The sequence below is a fragment of the Miniopterus natalensis genome, chromosome 1, assembly GCF_054644295.1.
Source record: "Miniopterus natalensis isolate mMinNat1 chromosome 1, mMinNat1.hap1, whole genome shotgun sequence".
Classification (NCBI taxonomy): domain Eukaryota; kingdom Metazoa; phylum Chordata; class Mammalia; order Chiroptera; family Miniopteridae; genus Miniopterus; species Miniopterus natalensis.
In genome coordinates this window covers 24,985,335-25,012,330 of record NC_142081.1, presented here as the reverse complement: position 1 = coordinate 25,012,330, position 26,996 = coordinate 24,985,335, and the positions used below count along the sequence as shown (strand labels likewise).

The window sequence follows — 26,996 nt, the reverse complement described above, 5'->3', positions numbered from 1 at the left end:
ACCTAAAGGGTAGTTTCTCAATAGTTCCCACTAGACCATGACCGTGAACTTTAAAAGCTTTACAAACTGCATAAACAAAATCTGTTCTCTGCCCATGTGAAATCCCTACAGGGGTAGAGGACAGGAGAGTGGAGAATTAGAACCAAAACCAATGGGTGAAACAAAAGTGGGCCCTCACCTGACTAGGAAAATCAATTACTTGCATGCCACTCACCTGTGTGGGTACACATACTGCTACACATGCACACACGTGTACACACACATGTGCATGCATGCATGCATGAGACCCTGCTGCCTTTCTAGTTCCACTGTCCAAGGCTCGACAAGAGAAAGACAGTGGAGGGGGTGGAGGCACCAGGCATGGGTTTCAGAAGACTTCCCCCCATTGGCTCCAGACAGGGAGGCTGTCAAGTCAAGACGGTGAGTCTGAGCGAACCCTCCTGCTTCCACAGGACAGCGGGGAGACTCCCCTGCCCGTGGCCTGCTCAGCTCCAAGCAGATGCCTGAACCCTTAGAAGTGGTTAGGGGCAACTTTGGGTGAGGCCCCTGACCCAGGACAAGAGAAGAGCACCCCCAAGCCCCCACTGCCACTCCCCCTCCACCCAACTGGTGACCTTGTCCTCAGGTGTGGACAAAAGAAGCGTGAAATGGTTGCAACAGGGATGAGTGAGAGGGAAGAGGGCATGGAGACAGGTGGCATGAGATCTAGGAGGGAGAAAAGTAGCTGCCATGCACGCACGCACGCACGCTCCCTTCTGAGCGCTATCATCAGCCAGGACACAGGGAGGGAAGGCTTCAGAGACAGGGAAGGCCAGTGTCAACAGGCATGAAGCCCAGGACAGACCCCTGAACAGGGAGAGAAAGAGGAAGGAGAGTTGGAAAGAGGGGAAACCGCAGCAGAGAGCCCAGCCCCGCCTTGGACACGGGCACCTGGACCGTCTGTGGTTATCAGGGCTGGGAGCCCACCAAAGCAAGTAGATCGCTGCTGCTCACATCCTGGCTGGGGGGGAGGGGGTCAGAGGGGCTGGAAGAAACTGACAAGAGACAGCAGCAGCAGAGGTGGGACAAAGAAAAAGAGGGAGCAACAGGCAGGCCGGAGAAGAGGCTGAGAGGGGCTGGGAGCTGGGCATCCTAGGAGAGCCCATGAGGCCTGGCAGGAGGGCGAGGAGGGCCTTGGGTGCCCATCCAGGCCAGGAACGAGGCTGCCACTGCCCCAGATGGTGCCTCTGTGTAATTTTTTAAAGGTGCCTCTTCCTCAAGGCATCTCTGTTGAAAAACTGTCATACTGACTATGGGAGAAGACATTTTTACTGCCACCTGCGGGGTTCTAGTGATCAATATTCACATCATTGTCTATGGTGCACCCAGGGTGCCCTCGTGTCGCGTGCAGTCTGCCCCACTGTCCACGGCAGGCGTGGGCGGGAAGGGTCGGGCCGGGCTCCAAGCCTCCAGCCTGGACACCAGGGAGAAGGCAGGGACTCCTGTCCGGCCCGGCTGCGGGGTCATTTGAGGGGATGGTCTTGCCTCAGTGGGAAGGAGGGGGAGAGAAGGGAAGGGATATTTATGGGAACAGTCAGGAAGCAAAGCTAAGAGCCGTGCTCCTGGGATAAGGGCTCTTATCCAGGCAAGGAGCTGAAACCGCCAGCTTCCTCCCAGCGTGCAGGGCCCGGGATGCAAACGGCCATCGGAGGCCAGGGTTCTCTGGCATCTTCAAGTGTCCTGGCCAAAGGGAGAGTGCCCGGGCCCCTGACGGAGGCGGCTTCTCTAATCCCTCCTTTCCCTCCAGGGGCTGCAGCCCGAGAAGCTGCCGCTAGGGCATCCGGGAGGATGAGATGGGTGGCGGGTGGCGGGGGCGCGGGCGAGGCCGAGGGAGAGCTCACCTTCTGCGCGCGAGAAGGCGCGCCAGTGACATGAAACACTAGGTCCCATGGCCTTCCCATCCCGCCTTAGCGTGCCTACACATCTGCACGGAGAAGGAGAAGAGGTTGAGAGGAGAAAGTGGGCAGCAGCGGCACAGAAAAAACCACAGCAGCCACGGTGGACAGAAAGAACACCAGACAGACAGACGGGAATGAGGGAGTGGGCAGAAAGAGGGGAAAGGGAGGCGGTGGGAGGAGAAAGGGGGCGGGGTGGGGGAGAGCACAGGCTGAGACAAGGGGGGAGAGCACGGGGACAGCTGGGCAGGGGACGGTGAGGGGAGCGCCTCCATCACGCATGTCGGGACAGGTCCCTCAGGCGCCCTGCCCAGGGCGGGGACCGGCCTGAGTATGTGACAGGTCCACGGCCCACAGCAGTGAAGGCCAGGCCTGGGGTCCTGTGTTCACGGCGCCCTGGATGCTGAGCTTCTGGGGTCCTGCCTGGGAGGGGGCCTGGGAGGGGGGCTCCTGCCGCCTGAGCTAAGCTGTGAAAGGAGAACACGTGTGTGTGGTGTGAATGATGCCCTTCAGTTGCGCTGCCTTGCACAGTGAGGAACAGGCACAGCCTCCCTGAGCCAGGACACTTGAAGGGGCTCACGGCTGTCCCCCCCTCCCTTCTTCCCTCCAAGGGGTTGTGCTTATGTTCAGAAACAGGGTGCAGAGGGACCCTGCGTGAGGGGGGGTCCCAGGCAGGACACAGGAGAAAGCACCAAAGCCCAGCAGGGCTGTGCACAGACCTGCCGAGTCATGTCCATGAGCAGGACAGGGGTGGGGGCTTCGAGACACCTTTGCAAAATTAGGTCAGTGAGGACAGGAGACACTTCCCCAGATTCGCCTCCCGGGGGAAGCCCCGCTGCTCTGATGAAGCCTGTAGCTCCAGCAGAGGCGGACCCAGAGGGGATGCTGCCCACGGTGCCATCCAGAGCCACCCCCGGCTGATGGCACCCACGCAGCCCTTCCTGATGAAGACAGCTGTCTGGGGCCCAGAAGGTGAGCTCTTGCCCAATATTCTCAGAGAAGCGGAGGAAGATGAAAGAAAGAGCAAAGGTGTAGGGTGGAGAGGGGCTGTGCAAGAATACGCCATGGTGGCACCAGGGCTGACGCTACCGAAGAGACAGACCATCCCAGGGAGAGGTGGGGGGAGGGCGGGGGGGCATGGTCTGGGTCTGGCATGAGGTGTGCCGGGCAAGGAAGGAGCAGGGGCCACCGGTACCTTCTGGGCGCCAGAGAAGGCATGGTAGAAGCTGGACACGTAAGTCATGATGGCTTTCTCATCCGGTCGGGCAGTCCCCACGATGTCTGTCAAGAAAAATCTGGAGTTAGAGCCAAGTGGTGAACACAATACACCTCCCAACGGGATGCTTGAAGGACCAAGAGGCTGAGCCTGGATCGAACCAGCTTCTGGCACCAACTTCTACACAAGGGAACATGAAAGGCGGGGGAATGAAATGGTGCCCCGAGGAAGCAGACAGACAAACCCAGAATGAGAAAGGTTCCACGGGACAGCCGGCCTAGCTCCTGCAGCAACCTCAATGGTGGAAATAAGAGGGGTAGGAGGGATGATAGAAGTGCTACAGATTAGAAAAGGCATAAATAGAGTAACTGAACGCCATGTGCAGACCTGGGTTGGATCCTGATTTAAACAAACCAACTCTAAAAAGAGACAACTGGGGAACTTTAATTTTTAGCTGCACAGTGGATGCGTGAAGGAATCCCCGTCGATGTGCGAGGTGTGAACACTGCTTTGTGCTTGCCTAAGAAAACAGCTGTATGTTAAAGGTACACAGTCTGAGGCATGGAGCAGAGAAATACTGCGATGTCTGGGATTTGCTTTAAAACATTTCAACAAAGAAAACAAAAAAGGAAAAGAAAAAATAAGAAAAAACCTCAATAACTATTCCATCTGGATGACAGGTATATAGAAATTCACTGCACTTACCTGTCTGCTTCTGTATGTATTTGAAAACGGCCCCACACAGACAGAAACTGCCACAAACTATCACATCTCCCTTCTAGTCTCCAAAAGGGCCATTCGTCTTTCCAAAAAGTCATTTGCTTTTCCATAAGTGCCAGGTCTTCCCCTCACCTTCCCTTACGAAGTTAGGTGTGTAGATATGTTTACTGACCATGCCTTGGGTTACTCCTCACTGCAGAGTCGTGTGTGTGTGTGTGTGTGTAATGTACGTGTTAATAAACTTCTGTTTGCGTCTCTCTTGTTCATCTGTTTTTGATGATGAAAGAGGTTTTTCCCTCCCCTACAAGAGAGCACCATGCTCCAGCCCAGCACCTGCTCCCCAACTCCAACACAAAGAGGGGACCCATCCTCAGACCGTCGATGAAGAAACAGCCTCTAAGCACTTTTCAGCACCAGCTGTCACTTCTTTCTCCAAACCTCGGGGGACTATGGAGTCCCTGTCAGGCAGGTGACCCTATAGACCAGGCATTCTCCCTTCCCACCTCCGGCTGCTGGGACCCAAATCTCTTGGCCACTGGGCGGCAGGTGGGAGAAAAGCTGGAGGCCCAGAAAGAGAGCGCCTTTACCTTCCGCATCCAACATCTTGGGGATGTCCAGGTACTTCTCAGCCACGTCGAAGGCTGTGTTCAGGTTTGTGAGGGGATCATCCTGGGGGGAAAGAGGAAGGAGTTAGACAGTGAGAGGTACCACAAGACAGCGACTACCCCCATCTGACTGATCACCAATTCTTGGGGTAAAGGGAACTATTAGTCCCTTCCACAGTAGGTCCTCAGGAGCCAGCTCTGAGTGTAGAAGACTGGCCTCACCACCTGGGCTCACTGGCTGGGCATTTAAAATGCCATCTTTCCCCCTCAAGCCTTAATTTCTTTGTCAGAGAAATGGGGTGAAGAATATTGGCCTGCAGCCAAAGAAAGAACTGCTGAGAAGTGAGCATGAGAGCAGGGCATTGGCCTGGGTGCCATTGTCTTGGCTTCCGGTTCCAGCTCTGCCAACAGCAAGAGAGACCAGAAACCTGACCTCAGTCTCCCCATCTGTTACTGAGGAGTTGGACTAGGAGCTCTCACGCTGCTCTGGCGCTCGTGGTTCATGAGATTTGGGGGCTCCCTCAGATAGCCTCGGCCTTCTGACTATTCTGACTTCTGCTGCTTTCTCAGGAAAATGGATTTGGGATTGGCGAGGACATAGAAGAAGTGAAATTCTCATGCTCTGCTGGTGGGGCTGTACACGGTGTGGCTGCTGGGGAAAACGGTGTGAGGTTTTCAAAAAGTTAACGTGGAATTACCATGTGACTCCATTTTGCCAGATGAGAAAAGTTCTGGAGATGGATGGTGGTGGTGGTGGGTGCACACCAGTGTGAGTGTGCTTAATGCCACTGAACTGCACACTTAAAAAGAGTTACAATGATAATATGGTAACTTTTATTATTATTATTTTTCATCTTCACCTGAGGATATTTTTTCCATTGCTTTTCAGAGAGAGTGGAAGGACAGAAATAGAGATAGATAGATAGACAGATAGATAGATAGATAGATTGATAGATAGATAGATACACTGGTTGCCTCCTGCACGGGCCTGGACTGCAGCTGGGGATCGAGGTTGCAACAGAGGTACATGCCCTTGGCCAGAATCGAACCCAGGACCCTTCAATCTGCAGGCAGACACTCTAACTACTGAGCAACACTGGCCAGGGCTACAATGGTAACTTTTATGTTACGTATACTTTGCCACAATTAAAAAAAGTTTTTTAATGTGGAAAAAACCCCACAACTTAATGGGAGGAGTTCCTTATAGGACTTCCCACTCTAGTCTCGGTTCCACAGAAGGATCTAAAGCAGGCTGGTTTTGTCATCCCAGGACTCAGTTTCCCCATGTGCTAAGGTGAGAACCAGAAGATATAAAAAAATAAACACATTCATTTGGGATGCTTTCAAGAAGAAATTGCTCAAAACAGAGAAGGTGGAACTCTTCTGGGAAAGTCGCCAACGGGTTCCAGAATGATACAAGATACTGCCAAGCAGTGAAGGTCATTTCCGTCCAGGGCCTCGCGCAGTCCCCAGGCCAGGGGTGCATATCCGCCTGCCCCACTCAGTGCCCAGGAACTACCAGCCCCCCTCGCCCACTGAAGGCTGGTGCAGGAAGGAAGAGTCTCCTGGTCAGAGAATCTCAGCTCTGCCCCATGCCCACGCCCCCGAGGCCCTGGCACGCTGTGCTTTCTGGAAACTATCCATGGTTCCATGGGACCAGTCTGTGCTAGGATTTGGGCTGGACTTTATTGATGCTACTGAATTAAAGAGAGGGAGACACAGACCTAGTGAAACAGGGAGAAATGAAAAGCACAGGAAGGGACGGAGCTGGCCATGTATCAGACAAAGGCCCTGGACTCCCAGCTCCCACTTGGCGGAGGCGCACAGAGCGGTGAATGGGGGGAGGGAGCTACAGAGCCACAGTGAACACGGTCCCGTTTTATATGGGGGCGGGAACAGCTGTGGACGAACTGGCTGCTGCCACCCCAGCACACCCACACAGGGACAGACACATGCACACCTGTCACCCAAGTACAGCAGCTGAACACTTAGGAGGTATATGATGGTGTCTTTAAAAGTAAAAATCTCCACCTCTAAAATTTCCAGCCTCTGCCCAGTATGATTTGACCTGATAGCTTTCAGGTGGTTCAGGGAGATTTTACACTAACATTATTTTCTTTGCAAAGGAGCTGAATTGGAGGGCTGGGACCCTCCTATCCCCCAAGAGACTAGCCACCAGGTATGTTAGGCTACATCACCGTGAAGGCGCCTGATCTTCGAGAGACGAGCTTGGGAAGGGCTGCCCCTGTGTGCGCACACCTGGACACAGCCACACGCAGGGCCAGGCAGCGGGCTCCTCTCCTTCAGGGGCTGGCCCTTCCAGGTGCGCAGAGCCCCAGCCTCGAGCTTCAGGCCTGACTTAGGATGCCCAGAGGGGATGGGAATCTGTTCCCTTCCTCCTCACAAACCCTCTTTGGCAGCTCACTCTCCCACACCCTAGAAACACAGGGCCTGATGCCACTATGAGATGCGGGAGCAGCTCCCGCACCAGCAACATCGAGCCCGCCTGGCCACTGAGAAGCAGCAGGGGCCCCTCATGGGGGCACAGGTAAAGCGGGGGTCCTCCCGGAACACTGTGCTCTCCACACGTCAGGGTCAAGTGGAGAATACAAGGACAGCCATTCTTAGAGGCTGCCTTCCCAAGAGATTCGAGCACAGACCAGCAACATTCCAACCCAAGCTCCAGGCCATCAACTCAGGGCATGGGGAGGGCTCCAGGGGTGGCCTCTCCCAGGATGCCCGTGCCACAGGGCCGAGGCATGGGATGGACTGAGAGGGAAGGTGGCCTGAGTACAGTCTCCAAGGTCTAGGCCAGCACCCTTTAACCAGCCCGGACACAAAGAACCACCATGAGGCTATACAGCTCCTACTTCCTGGTCTCCTGCTCCAGACACACACACACACACACACACACACACACACACACACACACAGACACACACACACACAGACACACACACAGACACAGACACACACACACACACAGACACACACACACACACACAGACACACACACAGACACACACACACACAGACATACACACACAGACACACACAGACACACACACACACAGACACACACAGACACACACACACAGACACACACACAGACACACACACACACAGACACACACACAGACACACACACACACACAGACACACACACACACACACACACACACACACTCTGAAGAAAATCCCCCAGCAGCTTCACCCCAAAAGTATAAACGAAATCAAGCAGCAGAAAATCCTACAGCTACACTTCAGCAATGAGGGACACCAAGTCCATCGTGGGAACCTGCCCAGGGTTGCACAGCGAGTCTCGGACACGGCTGGGATAAATGACTCTAAGAATGTGCAATATTTTAAATTATGAAAGTAATAGATCCACCTTATAAAACCAGGAAAATGGGAGGGGAAAACACCACTGATCATTCCCTCACCCTCAGAAAGCTGCTCAGTGGCTCTCGTCTGTTCCTGTGGGCTGAGAGTGGGCGCGTACACATATGCTGTCACATATGGCACTGAGGGAGCCCTGACAGCCACGGTGTTTTTCTTACTTCTAAACAGGCCAACTCCTTGGCTAATCTAAGGAGACTGACGCCCCTCACGCTGGACCACAGGCTCTCAGGACAGGGGCCCCGTCCTGCCCTGCCCTTGCCCACCAGGGACCACGGCTGGGAGCTGGCAGTGGGCAGTCAGGTGAGCACATGTACCTTCCGCAGCTTCCCGTAGTCAATCAGCTCAGGCCGGTGTCGGTGGATCAAGGCACAGAAGCCAAGGCCGTCCTTCCAGCTGCCCGGGAGAGAGAGAAGGTGGGACAAACTGGTGAGTGTGGTTGAGCACTAACTACGGGGAAAGCACTAAGCAGGGGTCTCCTTTTCCCCTGCAGAGCAGGAGTCACGAGAAGACAGGATGAGTAGGAAGATTTCTATCTGTCACAACCTCAGGCACTGGGGTCAAGACTATATGAGACTTGTTGAGACACACCTGCCACATCCCACACTACCCTCCACCAAGGCCCTGACCTATCTGCTCTGTTCCAGAGCCCAAGGCTGGAGCTTCCCGGCACCCTCCTAGGGGAGCTCCCCAGCAGCCCGGGCACAACCAAAGGTGTATGAGGCAGTAGCTGCATCCGAGACACTGCCGGAGGGAGAGGGGGCACCAAAGAGTCAGCCGCACTCCCTTCCCATGAAAAGTGACTTCTTCCCCAAGGGCCTCTGTGTTCTGGAGCTGAGACCAACCCAGCCAAGGGGGCCTGCATGGCCTTGGTGGACACAACCTCAGTTCTGTAAGAGCCCCCCAGCTCCCGGTCACTCACCTTATGTGGAAGTTCTGGATGTTGACGTTTTTGTAAGGGGCTGTCTTTCTCTGACACCACAAGAGCAGCCCTTCTTTCGCTGAAGTCTCTGTGGGGAAGGGGATGATGGACAGAGGTCAGTGGGCTGGCTTGGTGGTGGGAGGGCTGTTGACTCATGGGAGGCGCCACCTCAAAGGCAGGGTTCATGCTCTTTCACATAGGGGGTTCACACTCTGCTGAACAGGGTCCAACTTTGCGGCCACCTGGCCATGAAGTCTATTTCCCTGACAAACATTGGGAAGTTATCTGACATAGAAGCAAGCTTTTCAGAGCCAGATGCATCACACACTGAAATGCTAGATATTTCAGACAATCTCCCTGTCAAGAAATGGTAACTATACAAAATAAGTGGGCAACCTATGTCAGGTGGCCACTTTGGGGAGGAAAGTTTGATTGGTCTATGAAATCTAAAATCCAGGAATCTCTACACAGGGTCTCATGTGCCCTGCCATGTGGGAAGAAAGCATTAGGACTCCCATTCTGATTGAGTGTTCATCTAAAAAATAAGGTTTTCTTATATTTAATGCATGAATCAAGAGTGCTGGTGTGTGGGAAGTGAGCATGTGTATTGGAGGGGACCCTGGGAGCTCCCAGCACAGGAAGTTCTGCCAAACGCACTGCCCCCATGTGTTCACATCTGTGAATTGCAGGTTATCGAACCCAGTGAAGTGGCTTCCTGGATGATCTCATTTACTTTCAATTCACAGAATGGACTTTAAAATATTAAATGATTCCTACAGAGAAATTATAATTCAAGCACTAACAATTTAAAAAGTCAGCAAGGCTAATGCTTTTACTCTTACTTCAAGTGCTTCATCAGATATATTACAAGTTTAAAACAATAACTGTTTAATCAGAGCTGACAAGAATTCTGCCCAAAAGAATCAAACTCACCAAGAAGGCTATTTGAAAAACAGATTTACACCTACCATCACTAACAAGAACCAGGCCCTAAGTGAAGACTGTGGGCATCTTTTTTTAACTATTTCCACCCTAAATACCAAGTATCTATAAACCAAACTTAGGTCTTCACATCGCTGTATCACCAAGTGTTAAGCCAAGATTTACAAAACAAAGTAATTTAGTTCACATTGTTCTCATTAAATAGTTACTTTGACTAAAAATATTTTTAAGATTTCTTTAAAGTTTTCATTAAAATGAATTAAAAATATCTTATTTTTTAAAAATTTGTTTTTGTGTGTTTTGCAAAGTACATAGAAATATATAAATGAAAGTTATGACAAAATAAACACACATATATCTGCTCAAAAGTTGCTGGAGTGTGGACTCAAAAGTTTGGAGGTTATTGACATGTAGTGGCCCCTTGCAGATGTACAAAGTGGCCACCAGAGGGTGGTGCGGGAGCAAAGAGGAATTCTTAGGGTCAGCTCCCCATCCCAGCAGCCCTCCTGACTGCTATCCCCCTACCTTTTCGAGATTTCACAATCCAAGAGCCAGGTGGGGTTTCCAATACAATTCCCCATAGCAACCTTGGGTTTTCTCAAAGTGGGGAGTTTCCCTGGGACCAACACATCTGTGGGAACCAGCATCCCAAACAGTTCTTACTTCTTGGCAGACTAGGAAGGCAGACAGATGCCCGAAATGGGTCACAAGCTCAGGACGTGGCCCACAATCAAGCCCTAATGCCCAAGTCAGAGAGCTCTCCAGGCCGAGCCCAGGGAGGAAAAGGTGGTGGTGGAGGCACAGATAGGTGGGGGCTTGGGGAAGTCACGGGACAGAGAAGACCTACCTTCCACAGAGATGTCCTGGATGGCAAAGCGGAGGATGATGGTCCAGATCATGCCCAGGGTCATTTTCGCATTTCCATCCACAATTTCTACAAAACAGTAGCAGGATGGGTCTTACGGGGGCAGAGTTAGCATTCCCTGAGCGGACGTCGCTTTGTGCACCATGTGGGGAATCAAAGACCACACTGTTCCACTTCTAGAGGGAAGTCAGTATATTTTTTAGTTAGTGCAATTGCATTTCACAGGTGCCAAATCTGGGGGTGTCCTGGAGGTAGGAGATGGAGGACCAGGGGGATCCTGGGGGTACCAGTTGGGCATGGTCAATTCTATTGGGTACATCAGGAAAAGCAACAGAGAGGGGGGTGTCTTAAACCCTGCGCAGTGTTCACCAGCTGGACAGGGAGCAGGAGGGTTTCCGAGCCATCACAGATGTTCTGGCAACTCAGCTAAGGATCTGAGAACAGCCGTCCACACTCTTACACCAGCGCAGGCAACAGAAAGCGCCAGCCTAGCAAAGGTCTGCAAACTGCCACCTTGAAGGCTCCACTAACTCACACGTCAACCTCATAATGCTTCAAGATCACAATTACGAGATACCCCACTACATTTAGTCTAAGCAGCACTTTTCCCACTTTTAAAATAATGCTCTAAATTCGATGAAGTAACTTTTTTTTTATAGCAAGTAATACACACCATGTCTGGAAGCACCTGAGACATGGAGCCATTCGTGGTCTTGGGGGCTGAGCAGGTAAAAATCAAATGTAAGACTCCTTACCCTCCCACGATTCCAGACCACGAGACGGTGGCCTGGCCCTGTGGGAAGGGACTCTAGTTGAGAGTGAGGCACCCAAAGAATATCTGATTTTTTCCCTACCCGCAACACTAGTTTTTAGGGGAGACGCAAGAGAATCATGAGAAGGGGAAACTCCTTGGCCCACATCTCCCCTCACCCTTCACCTTCTCACTGAGTCCTTCCTAACCACCCGCCCTACTCCTCACTTTGTTTTTCTCCACCTGATATAAGAATGTGCGCATTTTCTCTCCCCCCTTCTAGAACATAAGCTCCGAGGGTAATGGATTTTGTTTTGCATCGCTGCTCAGAGCCCAGCATAGTGCCTGGCGCAGAGAAAGCCCTCCATCAACATCTGCTGAATGAATGAGCAAATGAATGAACACTAGAGGACACCACGCACACGCGGGTGGGCGGGAGGAGGTCGGGCAGCCCCTCATCTCCGAAAACTTACCAGGAAGGACCGGGTCTGGCACAGAGCACGGCTGTGCCCAGCAAACAGGCCATTAACGCAGCCATTAAAATTACATTCTCGAGTTTTTAATGCCTTGGGAAACATCTTTAAACAGTAATATGGAAAGGAGAAAAAGCAACCACAGAATCTCATGAACAGCACTTTGAATACGAGGGGGAATTTGTTAAAAGTCTAGGAAAAGCTCCACTGGTAATAATGCTGCCTCTTGGCCTTTCCCGGGGTAAAGGCTGCAGGGTTGGCCCCCTCACCCCCCACCCTCGGTCCCCCATGCTGCGCCCCCCCTACCATGCTCCACTTGTGAAGACGCAGGACCCGGGCCTCCTGCTGGCCTTGGGCTCCCTCCTAGCACTAATGAAGACAAGGCAGCTTCCTTCTTGGGTCTTGCCTACTCCTCCCCCAGAAAAACCCCAGGGGTTTTTACTTACTGAATTCTTACTTGTACCAAAGAAGCATTTTCACTCCAGAAAACAGAGGAGCCAAGTACAGGCAAGGAGAGGGGTGTGTTCAGTGAACACCCCGAGCACCACCCCAGCCTCAGCACCCGCCTGATTCCCACCCACCTCAGCATGCAACCCTCCCCAGAAAGGCAGGTCCTTTCCCCAGGCACCTGTGTTTGAAGCAGGGACGCCCCGTCTCACAGGAAGCCTTACATCAGGAGGCTGCCGGGAAGGCTGGGTCCAAAAGGAGGGTCCCAAGGCCACAACTGGGCCCCGTGGGAAAGATCACGATGGCAGATGAACAACGTCTGCCGTGGGTGTGGGGAGAAGTGGGGGCATGTTTCTGCCATTCTCGGTCCATGGTAGCTACGAAGCCGCTCACATCCTGGGTTTACTCTAAACCTGCCTCTCCCTCTCCCCAACTTGGCCCCCAAAGGTACCTCCATCTGTACAGTGTTCACACAGCAGAATGAATGATACAGAGAAAATCCCACAGGACAAAAACTAGCCCCTAGGGTCACCACCTCCAAGGCCAATGCTGTACCTACTGCGCCCACCGCCCCTCCATCCTAAATCATCACCACCACCAAGCTCTTGGCACCCAGAGCCAGCATGCTTTTCCTGCCCAGAGGGCTAAAGTTTTCTTTTTAAATCCTGCTTGGGTGTTCTCACCTGGTTAAATCCCAACCACTCGCCCAGGTCAAGCTCCAGTCCCATGACCCTAGAAATTTTAGAATCGAGGATCATACAGGAAATTTGAAGTACCTACACTAACCCCTCCCCGAGGCTGCCTCCAGCCTCCACCTGGACATCTGGGGGACAGGGAGCATATGCCCTCCCCAGCTCCCAGTCTATCCCCGAAGGTCCAGCATGGAATCCACAATCAGCCTGCACAGACGTCTGCCTTCTGGGGCTGGTTCTGCACTTCAGGGTTGATCAGTCTAGTCCCGCACTAAGTGACAATCCTTCAAAGGTCTGGGGTCCTTCACCCCCCAGCAGGCCTGGCCCCCACAGCACAGGATGTTCCTCAGTGAAGACAACCAGCGACATCTCTCCCACCCCAACCGGCAGGAGAGCTCACTGCAGGTGACCCGCTCCACTGCCTTTTATTTTTATTGTCTACAGCAGTAAACTCCATTTCGGTAAAATACACAAAACCCATTTGGAGCTCGTCTAGTTTCCTGGCTCAGCAGAGCGGCCATCCCAGCATGATCTTGGTGCTCAGCTTGAAACGAGAGATGATTTCAAAGCGGGAAGCCTCGGCCTAAAGCACTGGCTCCCAGGGCAGCGAGAGGATTAGGACTCTCGTTTTAAAGGAACCTTTAGAAACCTTTGGAGAAGCGAGGCCTGTGTGAAAGGAACTGGAAACCACGGCCAGCAAGGTTAAGTGACTTCCCGAAGACTAGAGGTGACAATTAAGAGTGTATGCCTTTGACCCTCACCCCCTGCAGAGGTGAGCACAGCCAACCTGACCTGTCGGCCACATCACAGCCCAGGAAAACCACACGCAGAAGTTCTGTCCTGCGCCCCTGGTGGTGATGGAAACCAGTTTAGACCTCACCTCTGAAACTGGAACCCTTGGGTTCAACCCCGGGTCTGCCACATGGAGGCAGCCTGGCCCAGAGCCTGTGTTCACTACACTCTTCTACTCCAGCAACTTTTCTAAGCCTCAGCTTCCCTGACTGTGACACATGGCTCGTAGGACTCGCTCTACAGGTCTGCTCACTGTAGAAGGGGACAGCCGTGCACAGATCTGGAACTCAGCAAATGCTATTCCCTCCCTCCTCCCTTTTGGTGCTCAAGGACCTTTAAAGACTTTTTTTTTTTGCCCTAGCCGGTTTGGCTCAGTGGTTAGAGTGTCAGCCCTTGGAATGAAGGGTCCGGGGTTCAATTCTGACCAAGGGCACATACCTCGGCTGCAGGCTCCATCACTAGCCACAGTCGGGGCACATGCGAGAGGCAACCAATCGATATGTCTCTCTCACATCGATGTTTCTCCCTTTCTCTCTCTCTCTCCTCCTTCCACTCTCTCTTAAAAAGCAATGGAAAAAATAGCCTCAGGTGAGGATTAAAAAAATTTTTTCTTAGTTAAATTTTCCTTTCTAAAAATCTAGGTTTCTGGCTTCTTTTGGAGAAATGGAAGATCTAGCAGTGCTGTTCTCACATCTATGGGGCAGCTGCCCCATTTAGAAAGATGTGCTCTCCCCCAGTTCTCCACAGTCCCCACCCATCCCTACTGTCCACCCCTCGTGCACCTCAAACACCCTTTAATTCCCTGCCCCACAAGGCATCTGAGCGTGCACCAGACCACCTGAGGAGCAATTTCTTTGGCTTCCCATCCCTGGCTAGTTGAAACTTTTTCTACCAAGTCTTTATTCCTCCCTAATAACACAAACTATTCTTCTTATTAAAAGGCAGAGAACATTTTCCCACTCACAAAGCAAATTACCCTGCTTTGTGCAAGTCCTTCAAACATTTACTGAGCACCTACTATGCGCATCACACTGCTAGGAGCTGGGGCCACAAGGATGTAGAAGGCATGGTCTCTGCCTCATAGCCAAAGGGGTGCCAGGACGCATGAGGCACCACCTGTGACCGCCTTAAGAAAGCAAGTCCCTGATACAGCGGGAGTCAGCAAACTTTACTTGCAAAGGGCCTGATAGGAAATATTTGGGGCTTTGTAGGCCGTACAGTCTCTGTCACAGCTACTCAACTCTGCCCTCATAGCAGGAAAGCAGCCAGGACAGTATGTAAACAAACAGTGTGGCTGAGTTCCAATATTTACAAAACCCACGTCCGCCAGATTTGACCTCGCGGACTGTGGCTTGCTGACCCATGTGCTAAAGGCCCTCAGCCGTTTCGTGTAGCGATACAAAATCCCTCAATTTCCAGAAGAAAGAGGAGGGACTTCAAGGTCATCACCAGAGGAGAGATCTGCTCCTATGGACTTACTGAAGCCAGGCCCTACCCTCTTTATGGAAAGGTCACTCTCCAGAGGCACTTCTCTGGGGCCACGCAGACCTGGACTTGAGTTCTGGCTTTGCCACTTGCGATGGGACCTTGAACAAGTTACATAATCTACTTAGGCATCTGTTTTCTTTTCGTAAAATGGAAGTAGTACTTAGAGCCACCTCCTGGGGCTGCTATGAGGATTAAATGAGATCATCGGTGCACAGTACCTGCCACAGGGGGGGAACTCAACAATCACAGCCATGGTTAGATCATGAACGAAGGAACGAACGAACAAATGAATGAGATTACCTTACTCACCTCTCCATCTCTGGCGCACACAGCAGGTGCCCAATACATTCTTGCTGAATCCATGGGACAGAGTCCTGAAGGGCCTGGTTATTCTATTCTAACCACCCCAACCCTCCCCTAACCCTTCAGAGCCACCACAGTGCATGAGGACACAGGCCTAGCTCCTTTTAACCATTAAGGATGTGCTAATAATGGTTTCCACTGAGCTTTAAAATTTTTAAGAGCCAAGAAGCTACTCTGCAGGGAAACGCTATTAAGAATGTTCCTAAAGGCTTGTGGGCATCGGCCTTCCAGCAGCTCCGTGGAGCCTCAGGGCAGCCTTCACTTTCCACCCACTGGTATCTGCACCCCCTCTCCCCAGATCACAGAATTCTCTACTTTGAACAGCAGAGTGCAGCCAGGAGAGCGGATGAGGGAGGAGGCATTGCACACGCAGGGTTCCACAGTGCGGGGCAGGCGAAGGGGTGTTGAGGTGTGGACCAGGGGCTGGGCTTTGGTTTTCCAGGGGTGAGGCTGATGGGTGAAGGAAGCTGAGATTGGAGGGAAGGTACCATTGCTACAGGGTCAACCAGATGGAGGTGCGGAGAGCCCCACTTTCAAATGGCCCCAAGGAAGTATGGGCCCAGGAGTCAGGGTAGAGAAGGTCCAGGAGAGCAGGAGAGCAGAAACCAAGGCTCTGAGGGGCAGCCACAGGGCAGGCCTTACTCACCTTCAGCTCCAATGGACACCAGCTTGACACCCTTGCTGGCTATGAAGTCCAGGGCCTTGTTGACGTTGGAGATCTTGTGCACCCTCATTTTGCCTCTCTCCGGCTTGGCCAGGCGCTCACCTGAATATAGACGGACAGGGGGAAGGGAAGGTGAGATGCTATTATCTGCAAGCCAGGGCGGCTCTCACAATACCCTCCGCCAGGGCCCATCTCAGATGGACACACGCTTGTGCCCTTTGGGTGCAGGCAAATGTCACCCAGCAGGGCAAGAGAGGGAGCACCCGCCATAGCTCTTCTTTCTCCCATGTCTCAGACCTGACTGCATCCACTCAACAATTCTGTATGAAGCCCCTAATGTGTGTCGGGGACTTGGCTGGGTGCCAGGAATACGGGGGTGACCAAAACATTTCCTGCCCTAGTGTACGTATGGCCCAGGAGGAGAAAGAGACCTTCAATAGAGAAACACACAAATAAATATATACAAATACCAAGAAAGAGAAATGCTTAAAATAATTGCCTAAAAAGAGGCTGCAGAAGAGGAGGGCAGGCAGGAGGATGAGGGGTGAGGGAGTGGAAGGGGAGGGCCTCCGATAGGGAGGACAGCCAGGCCAAGACGGCAGGGAACAGTGATCAAGGCAGAAGGAACAGCACATGTGAAGGCCCTGAACTCTGTCTAGTCTAGACTGGATCTGGGAAAGTGTGGGTCACTCCAGAGTATTTTGAAAAAGTTCCTGGGGGGGGGGGTTAAATGGAGCTGCCCACAGCATCCCTCTCTCATTTGAGAACCAGGACTTTTGTCCTGTTACTGCCTCCCATGGGCACCCTCAGCGCAGCTCCAAGTCAACCCCACCCTCACTCAGCCACGACTCCCCCCACCCCCATCTCCACCTTCCACGTGGGAACATCTGCCACTCAGGTTTCAGGGCCAGAAGCTGCGTGGAAACAGGGGAAGAGGAGCTGGTTCTCCAAACACCCCATTAAGAGCACTTTTATCCCAGAACAGAGGTGTCCAGAAACCTCCTGAAAGTATATGAAAAATGTTTCTGTGCAACGCATGTGTCCACACCTGGGAAGGGACACAGCTTTCAGAGTCTCTCAGAGGTCGGAAACCCCAAAGGCAGAGAACCACCATCCGAGAGCCTGAAACTCAGGACCCTTGCACCTGCCGTGGCCTCCAGCCCAGCCCCTCCCACTCCCCCAGGCATGCCGGCAGTCTGGCTGAGGAGGCTCCTGAGGCTGGGCAGCAGGCATGCTGGGCCAGGCCCACCCTGTCATCTTAGCACGTCTCCAGGGGGCTTCCCAGGTTCTAGAGGGGAACAGACTCCTGCTGCAGATGTCATCCGGTCTGGCAGCTCCCAGGGAGGCAGAGCTGGGTTATTATTAAGTCAAGACTCCCCACTTGTGGCTCTCCCAAGGCTGTGACCGCGGCCCTGCCTCCCCAGCAAGGCACCCGCCATCCTGCTGAGCAGATGAGAAACCACAGGCGCTCCCTCCCACAGTCTGGATGGAGAAGTGCCACGTGCCACCCCCTCCGGGCTGCTTCCGCTAACACCCCGGCCCTCAGGCCCGCTGAGCCTCAGCTCCCGGCCAGCCCACCCGCCGTGCACCGGCTGGAATGGGGCTTCTCCACGAAGGACAGCGGAGGCAGCAAGGCAGCGGTTTTCAGACTTCAGTCAGCACAAAACCACCTGGAGAGCCAGCTAGCTACAGATGTCTAGCCCTCCCCCTGCCTCCTGCGTTTCTGACTTAGGGGTTCTGGGGTGGGGCTTCTGATTCTGGTGTGGGTGGGCCAGGGACCACACTTCAAAGGCCTCTGCAGGCAGCACCCCCTTCCTTCTCCTGTCAGCCTACCCATCTCCAGAGATACTCAAGGAGGAAAAGTCAAGGTCTCGGCGACTCGGTCTCCCCAGCCTCTGGAATGAGACAAGCCCATTCACAGCCGTGCACAGGTCCTCTCTGGGCGCAGGCCGCAGTTCAGCGGGAGGGCACTGGTGGCCATACAGAGAAGCCAGGTGCTGGGCATCTGGTCACTCTGACATTTGTTGAGTGTCACCTACATGCCAAGTACAGTTCTAAGCGTTTGGAACACAGAGGTGAGGCCGTCCATGCAGTTTAGCGTAGAGCAGGGGAAAAACAAGTGAGCCCCAATGATGAAACCACAAGGCAAATGACGCGACAGAGAAATTAAGGTGGGGTTACTGGAGCCCAGAGGAGGGCAGCTGCTCATTGGGGGTGGGGGTGGGCAGGGAAGAATTCTTGGAGAAAACTCCTGAGCTGAGTTTTAAAGAATGAAAAAGAGTAGCTCTAGCCAGTTTTGCTCAGTGGTTAGAGCAACAGCCCTTGAACTGAAGGGTCCCCGGTTCGATTCGGGCCAAGGGCATGTACCTCGGTTGCAGGCTCCATCCCGGGCCCTGATCAGGGACGCATGAGGGAGGCGACCAACTGATGTGTCTCTCTCCCGAGGATGTCCCTCCCTCTCCCCCCCATTCCACTCTCTCTGAAAAGCAATGGAAAAGTATCCTCCAGTGAGGATTAAGAGAAAAAAAAATTAAAAAAGAACAATGACAGGTTTGTTTGTTTGTTTGTTCGTTTAAACTAAGAAAATATTTAAACTAACAAATGTTAGGGGGCGGAACAGCAGAAAAGGATCCTCGGAAAGGTTGTGAGAGAAAAGAGCACAGCAGTTCCTAAAAACTTAAACATGGCCCTGGCCTGGTGGCTCAGATGGTTGGAGCATCACCCCGTGCACCAAAACGCTGTGGTTCAGTTCCCGGTCAGGGCACACGCCTGGGCTGAGGGTTCAATCCCCGGTCGGGGCACGTGAGGGAGGCAACCAGTCGTTATGTCTCCCTCACATCAACGTTTCTCTCTCTCTCTCTCCCTCCCTCTCTCCCTCCCTCCCTCCCTCTCTCGCTCTCCCTCCCTCCCTCCCTTCTACTCTCTCTGAAAGGCAACGGAAAAAATATCCTCAGGTGAGGATTAACAAAATAATAATAACAACAACAATAAAAACTTAAACATGGAATGACCATATCACCCAACAATTCCACTTCTGAGTAATGGAACATGGAATATTACTCAGCCTAAAAAAAGGGAAGGAAATTCTGGCACAAGCTATAACATGGATAAACTGGAAGGCATCATGCTAAAGAAAACAAGCCAGTCACAAAAGGATAAGTAGCGCATGATTCCTCTTATATGAGGTTCCGAGAGTAGTCACGTTCAGAGAGAGAAAGCAGACTGCTGGTTGCCAGGGGCTGGGGGGAGGGAGGAATGGGGAGAGCACTTGGTGAATATGATGGTGGAGATGGTCACACAACTACTAAATGCCACTAAACTGGACACTCAAAAATGGTCAGGCCCTGGCCAGGTAGCTCAGTTGGTTAGAGCGTCGTCGCCATACAACAAGGTTGCTGGTTCAATCCCTGGTCAGGGCACATACAAGAATCAACCAATGAACACATGAATGAGTGGAACAACAAATCGATGTTTCTATCTCCCCACCCCCCTCTCTCTCCCTTCCTCTCTCTCTCTAATATAAATAAATAAATAAAATTTTTAAATGCTCAAAATGGTAAGTTTTATATTATGTATATTTTACTACCCACACACACACACACACACACACACACACACACAAAACCCCCCTCCCCACCCCCCACTCCCACAGATTTCACTTGCAAGGAAAATAGACAAAAGTATTGGGATAAAAAAAGAAAAATTTTTTAAAGGCAGTTAGAGCTTGTACAAAAGCACAGAATGCAGGGAGCATGTCATCTGGGAGGAATGAATGTCTCCAGTGTGATAGGGGGCCTGAGGTCTGAGGCCTTTTTGGGAAGAGCTGGTTGAAAACAAAGCAGGTGCCAGCTCATGAAAGATCCTGCAAGCTATGCTAAGGAATGTGGGCTGCAGGCTCAAAGCCCTGGGGAGGCGCCGAAGGGTTTCAGACGGAGAACAGCCTGACCATATTTGGGCTGCTGCACGGCCCCTCTGGCAGCGGTGTGGGTAATGGACTGCGGTGGGAAGGGAGAAGCTCAGAGGTGGTCAAAGGCCTCCCTGGCATCAACTAGGTGAGAGGTGACGCAGGTCCACAATGATACCACAGTAGCCAACGTGAAAGAAGAAGAATAGAAGGAGATAGAATGCATGGAACTTGAATGCCAAGTTGGAAAGAAGAGCACAGGCAGAGCTGCCTACGATCCCTAGGTTAGGTTTAGGGGAACAAGATAAAGACCACAGGAGGAAAAAGGTCTGCTGGGGCCAGGAGAGGCAAGCGCAGTTTTGGACACGCAGAGTGACCCCTGGGGGACTCTCGGTGGAGATGCCCAGTGCAGTTCAGCATTTAAGAAGGGCTTTGCGAGAGGAGGCTTGACTGAGACTAGGGCTGGGACTCACTGGCATCCTGTGGAAGGTCAAGTGAAGAGAGCAGCTAAGATTGCCCAGAGTAAACCTAAGCTAGAATACTGAGGACCACCAACCTTTACCAGGAAGTGGAGGGAAGGTATTTAAGAAAGCTGAGGGGTGCGCTGAAGGGGAGCTGTCCCTCCAGCTATCTGGACATCCAAATTCCAAGCTGGGGGTCAGATAAGGAACTGGGATCGTGTGGCTATAGACTGAGAGGTTGTAGTGGAGCCAAGGTTTAGGTTTAGCCGTGGCTACATTCTTGACCCCGGAATCCTAGCATTTTGGAGAAGGGACCTCAGAGAACATCTCTCAAACCCCCCCCTTCTTGCAAATGAGGGTGCTCAGGCAAAAAGGCAGTGACGTGTCCAAGGACACACAGGTGATCGGCAGCAGAGCCAGGATCAAAGCCAGTCTCATCTGAATTTACATCTCACCCCCAACTTCTTTCAAGAGTCCTATGCTAGCCATGACCAAAGGCAGAGCAGCAGAGAGGTGCCAGGGAAGCATTCCCAAGTGGCACCCAGCGCGGGTAGCACCTTATCCTGGGCCAGGGTGGCCCTGCCCACCTGAATCTCCCAAGGCCAGTGGCCCACCTCACCTGAGATGACCTCCAGCAGCAGCATGAGCTTCAGGCCGTCCCGGAAGTCCTCCTCAATGTTCTCGATCTGCGTCCCAGCCTTGCGGAGGTGGGAGTTGCACCATGCTGTGAAGGTCTAGGCAAAGGAGAGAAGAGCAAGCGGTCAGCTCCCCATAAGTCACATGACCTCTGAGGCCCTCACAGGGGCCTCAATGGGTCCCAGGGCCCACCTGCCTCACACCATCTCTCAGTTGTTCTATATAAGGCAGGGGTGGGAACCAGTGGGATGGACGAAGCAGCACCCTCTTTTAATGCCTCACTTCTGGGTCTTCTTCCACAACAACATTCCCACCCACATTTAGAAGTACCAGCGATTTAGTTCTTAGCCTATAAGGCTTAATCTCAATTGTCATGGTCTTAAGGCAAAATACACCAGAGGTAGCATATTCAGCCTCACTAACACCGTAGGGTAAATTAGTTTATTAAATCCTTGCCCACTCTGCAGCTGGCTAAGTGAAAGGATTAATCAGTTCTGTCAGGCACACGGTTCAGAGTCAGGGTGTCAGGATAAGGAGAGAGAAAGGGAAGTATCCCAATGTGGATAGCTGTGTCTTTGGGATGGGGGCTGGAGGATGGAGGCACCTGAAGCTGCAAAAGTATGAAGAGGAATTCCCAAAAGGGGATATAAAGAGACTAAATGAAAGACCATCAACGTTGGAATGTTTCTAGTTTACGGGGAGAAAGCAGCAACACTGAAGCATCGTCTCGATTAAGCAGATAATCAGGCAGATGGTGAACCAAGCTGCCCTGTGCCCACAGCCTCCCCTGGTGGCTCCAACAAGGAAAAAAGGAACTCAACAAGCAAAAGTGTGCATTTTGATTTTGCACGCCCCTTCTACAACTTGGGCAAATGTCTCTCCCCAGCTGTCACAGTCCATGGGAAACAGAGATAAGTGTTCTCCTGCTTTAGATCCAACCCATTTCTTGGCAACTCCAGACTTCTCTGCACCAAATGGCACTCACAGCTACCTGGGGGCTCAAAGGCCAATGTTCAGTCCCCCAAAGCACCAGTCAGCTCTCCTCCCACCTGTCCTTGAAGCTGCAATGGTGAGCAGTGTGTTCTTCATAGCAGCAGCGGCCACGCTGGAAATACCCTGCCTCCCTGGAAAGGTCACCAGACTCATGACCCCCGCCACCACTTCCTCTTAGCCTGGAAAACTCCAAAGCAAAGTGGCAATGAATGGGCTGGAGGGAGGAATCCACAGCAGTGAATACTGGGAAAAAGAACTGGCTGTGCAGATTTATAAGCAAGGGCTGAAGAGTCTGTGAGCAAGAAGGAGCTGTCAGTCCACACAGGTAGGGAGGAAGGGGCAGTCTTTGGAAAGACTGGCACACAGACTGGAAGTGGGCAAGGGACACATACTGATTCATCAGCCTGGGTGTCACGCTTGCCCAGCTCATCTTTCAAAATCAGGCTAAGATACCATCTCCTTTAGGAAGTCGTCTTTTTTTTTTTTAAACATATCTTTATTGATTTCAGAGAGAGGAAGAGAGAGAGAAACATCAATGATGAGAGAGTCATCAATGACCGGCTGCCTCCTGCAGGCCCCCGACTGGGGATCGAGCCTGCAACCTGGGCATGTGCCCTGACCAGGATCTGAACCACGATCTCCTGGATCCTAGGTCGATGCTCAACCGCTGAGCCACGCCCAGCTGGGCTAGGAAGTCTTCTTGACAGTCACCCTCCATGTCTGGGTTGGGGGCAGAGCCCACAGCATCCTGCACTCACACTCCATCACTGTCCATGTCCTGCTGCATAGTCCTTGCCTAGTCACTTGTCAGCTCCATACCTACAGAATGGGATGGACTCAATCCTTTCCCTAGAGTCCCAGGCACAAAGTCAGGGACACAGCAGTGAACAAAACAGCAAAAACCCCAGCCTTGTGCAGCGAACATTCTATGGATGTTATAATCAGGCAACTGGATGAAGGAGCACATAAGGAACCCATGCAAAAAGCGGGAGGGTCCTGGAAGATCCAGCGGCACCTGTGGGCGATGCTGAATGGTATCAGCAGGGGGGTGATGGGCCAGACAGTGCTTTCAGGGACCCTCCAAAAGCAGAAGACAGCTCAGAGGAAAGGGGATGCAGCAGGGCGAGTGTCTACTGGGTGCCCTTCCTCTAGGGCAGGCATCGCAATACTGGCAGAGATGACAAGGCACAATGCCTTTTATTTTCATTTCGTTGTAAAAAATATGAGTTTCTAAATCTTTAAAATATAATTTATTTTGTAGTTCCACCTTCTCTCCTAGTTGTCATCTGTCCATATATGCGCTTCTGCCAGGTGTCATCACACTGTCCATTCATGGGGGTTGGGGGTGGGGTGCTTTTTCATTTACCACCGTCTACACTGCCACAGCACCTTGCTCTCATCTCCCTTCCAGGCCCAGACTCAGCCTCTGCCTGGGGACTCAAGGGGAAGGGGACTGCCCAGCAACTCAAAGGGCTGGTCTCATGTGGCCACGGTCTGCTGGGAATCACCTGCATGGGGGGCCTCACTATTCATCACTCAGTCATTGCGGGGGGGCATGTTGGGGTGTGAGGAAAGAGGAAGAGCCTGCTTTTGTAAACAGACTGCTTTGCAAGAGGAAAAGTAATGTTGAAAGCAGCCTGCCTCATTTCCTGGAGAAGCCTGACTCGGAGCCCTGGAAGACAGGCCGCACCTGTGTTTGCTCAGGTCTCTGTACAAAGCCTGGTCCTGAGGACTCTGGGACTGCTCTTTGCTAAAACCTCCAAGCCACCCCCAGCCCCCCGGCCCCGGCTCCCACAGGTGACAGCCTTGAAGGGGCCTCTGAGCACCTCCCAAATAAGAAAGTTCCCCTAGTAAGCAGCACCTATACTGAAGCTCACGTCTAAGGAGAAAATGGTGGAGGCAACTAAGTGATTAAGAACATGCACTTCGCAGCCCTGGCCGAGTAGCTCAGTTGGTTAGAGCATCATTCTGATGCACCAAGGTTGCAAGTTTGATCACTGGTCAGGGCACAGACAGGAATCAACCAATGAATGTATAAATAAGTGGAACAAATCGATGCTTTCCTCTCTCCTCTCTCCCCCCTTTCCTCCCTCTCTCTCTCAAATCAATAAATAAAAATTAATTAAAAAGAAAAAAAGAACATGCACTCTGGGTGCACCAGATCTGGGATCAATGCTCAGACCCATTATTACCAGCTGAGTGACAGTCAGATGAACTATTAGAGATTAGATTAGAAGGATTAAATCACTCTAAAGATGACAATGCAAATTCCCCATCCATCTACCTCTAGCCAGGTGGTAACCTTGTAAGTGTCTCACGATATCTCTGCCTTGCCCGGCCTGGCATGGCTCAGCGGTTGAGCTTCGACCTAGGATCCAGGCGATCGGGGTTCAATTCCTGGTCAGGGCACATGCCCAGGTTGCGGGCTCAATCAATGGCTCTCTCATCATTGATGTTTCTATCTCTCTCTTTCTCCCTCTCCTTTCCTCTCTCTAAAATCAATAAAGATATATTTAAATTTAAAAAAAGATGTCTCTGCCTCAAAGCACTCATCTGTGAAATGGGAGTAGTAATAAATTGGGGTTGGTTAGAGGATTTAATGAAACAATCCATTTAAAGCACTGAAAAGAAGGCCTGGAACAGAGCACCTGCTCAATAATTACCCGTTATTACTGTTACCACAATAATTAGTTGTAATTATTACAAGGTCATGCTGTTCAACACATGGCATCAAAGAATGTTAGAGCTGGAAGAGATGCTAGGCATCACCCAAGTCAAATCCCCACTTTACAGCTGAGGACACATGGACCAGAGAGGGTGAGTAGCTTTCCCCAGGCCACACAGCTGGGTATGTTCACAACTCTGCCTCCTGACTCCCAGTCTCACATGCTTTCTGCTCCACCAGGACAATATGGATTTCAGGCACAGGTATAAGTGGAGTGCTAGAAGGGAACAGCAGAACCAAGGCAGAGACTGTACATGACCAGAGGGGTGGGCTGAATCTTGTGGTGTGTCACTGAAAAAGAGTCGCTGTAAAGTGAGAACACTAACCAGATGGAATGTGGTGACTCTGGCCAGCACTGGCACAGAGAGTCTGAGCTGATGGAACATCAGTAGAGTTGGCATGGGACAGGCAGCCTCTCTGGCAGAGAGAGGAGAGAGGAGCAGAGCCCAGAGGCAGGCAAGTGGTTGTCCAGAGGTGGAAGATCATTTTGGATGGTGAGCCAATCAGAAACATGTTTGCAGGAACTCTGGGAACTGGGCTTTTTAACGAGAAGGAGAGAAAGAAACTCAGGGTCTCACCTCAAATATTTGAAAGACCCTCCCATGGACAGGCAAATAAATTTGTTGGGCACATCCCCAGGCAGAACAAGGTAGGCAACACACACCAATGGTGAGGAATGTAGATTCTAGAGCAAAGCTGACCTGGAGCCAGGCCCAGCTCTGCCCTTGAGTGACCTTGGGCAAGTGACTTCACTTCTCCAACCCTCAGTTTCCACATCTGCAAAATGGGTATAGTACTAGAACCTGCCTCAAAGGGTAGTGAAGATCAATGCAACAACATATGGCAAGTGCTATGCACAATCGCCCACACGTAAGGCTCAATAAAAAATAGCTACAATTATTAGGAGGAAGGGCAAGGAGCAGCAAGGAATTCTAGAGTTTAAAGTAATAAAGAACAGACCAAAAGCTGGATGTACAGTGTGTTACGGGCCAAAGGCATGTGCTCGGTGAGGATGTTGGGTAAGGACTCAAGCCCCCAGGGACTGAGCTAAGTAAGGTCCCTTATAATTCTGATAATTTAAGAGCCCACGACAGCCCTTGAAAAGTTGGTTTAGCGAAGTTGGTTTGAAAAGTTCATTCAGACCAAGATCACACAATTAAGTATCTGAGGAGGGTTTCAGTACTATTAATATTTTGGGCTGGTTGCTTGTTTGTTAGGGGTGGGGGAGAGCTGTTCTATGCATCCTAGGAAGTTTAGCAGAATATCTGGACCCTAATCGCTAGATGCTGTAACATCCCCCCATCTCAAATTGTGACCATCAAAAATCACCCCCCATTGAGAATCTAGTCTAGGAGACAAACACATGCCATAAATAAGAGTAATAATAATAATAAAACAATAGCAGCTAACATCTATTGTTAGACCCTCTTGTGAGTGCCTTACCCACTTTGACGCATTTAATCTTCATAACACTATGAGGCAGCTGCTATCATTCTCCCCATTTTACAGATGAGGAAACTAAGGCACCAAGAGGTTTAATAATAAATGAGCAAAAGGGGCAAATGTAAAACTGAAAGTAGGACTGGTTCGTCCTCACCTCCATCTACTCTCTTGCTTTGTTCTTGAAACAGTGGCCCTCTCAGGCTATCCTTTGGTTTTCCCTCAGGAGAAAATGGTTCTAAGTGCTCGAGCAGACAAATGGGCATTAGAGCACAGCCTCCCTACCAGGACGGAGTGGTGAGGGGACGGGAGCAGCCTCTCCTCGATGCTACACGGGAACACGGGGAGCACAGGTCCTCGGCTGCCAGGCTGCCAATGCAGAGGAGCCAGGAATCTGGACTTCTCTGTGAATCCCCTAGCTTTTAAATGCTGGTTCAATTTAAAAATAAGCCATCTCACAAGCCTCCAAACAGACGTCGGCAGGCTAACTCTGAATTAACACTCACAGGGTCTCCAGTTCTACAGCGGGAAACGTGAAATCTTTCTAAGTCTCCCAACAAAGAG

General features: G+C 51.7%; 1 protein-coding gene across 3 annotated transcripts in view; it reads right to left on the bottom strand.

Annotated features, from left to right (window-relative positions):
- The window catches only part of ACTN1 (actinin alpha 1), an 85,582-nt gene that overhangs the window by 17,909 nt on the left and 40,677 nt on the right, over window positions 1-26,996 (bottom strand). For all 3 annotated transcript variants that reach the window (XM_087819647.1, XM_087819636.1, XM_087819629.1), the window contains exons 2-8: window positions 21,258-21,372; window positions 16,256-16,375; window positions 10,586-10,672; window positions 8,797-8,884; window positions 8,192-8,270; window positions 4,458-4,539; window positions 3,130-3,215 (exon numbers count right to left, since the gene is read on the bottom strand). In XM_087819647.1, coding sequence (XP_087675773.1) covers window positions 3,130-3,215; window positions 4,458-4,539; window positions 8,192-8,270; window positions 8,797-8,884; window positions 10,586-10,672; window positions 16,256-16,375; window positions 21,258-21,372 — 657 coding nt within the window. The remainder of the gene's footprint in view (window positions 1-3,129; window positions 3,216-4,457; window positions 4,540-8,191; window positions 8,271-8,796; window positions 8,885-10,585; window positions 10,673-16,255; window positions 16,376-21,257; window positions 21,373-26,996) is intronic.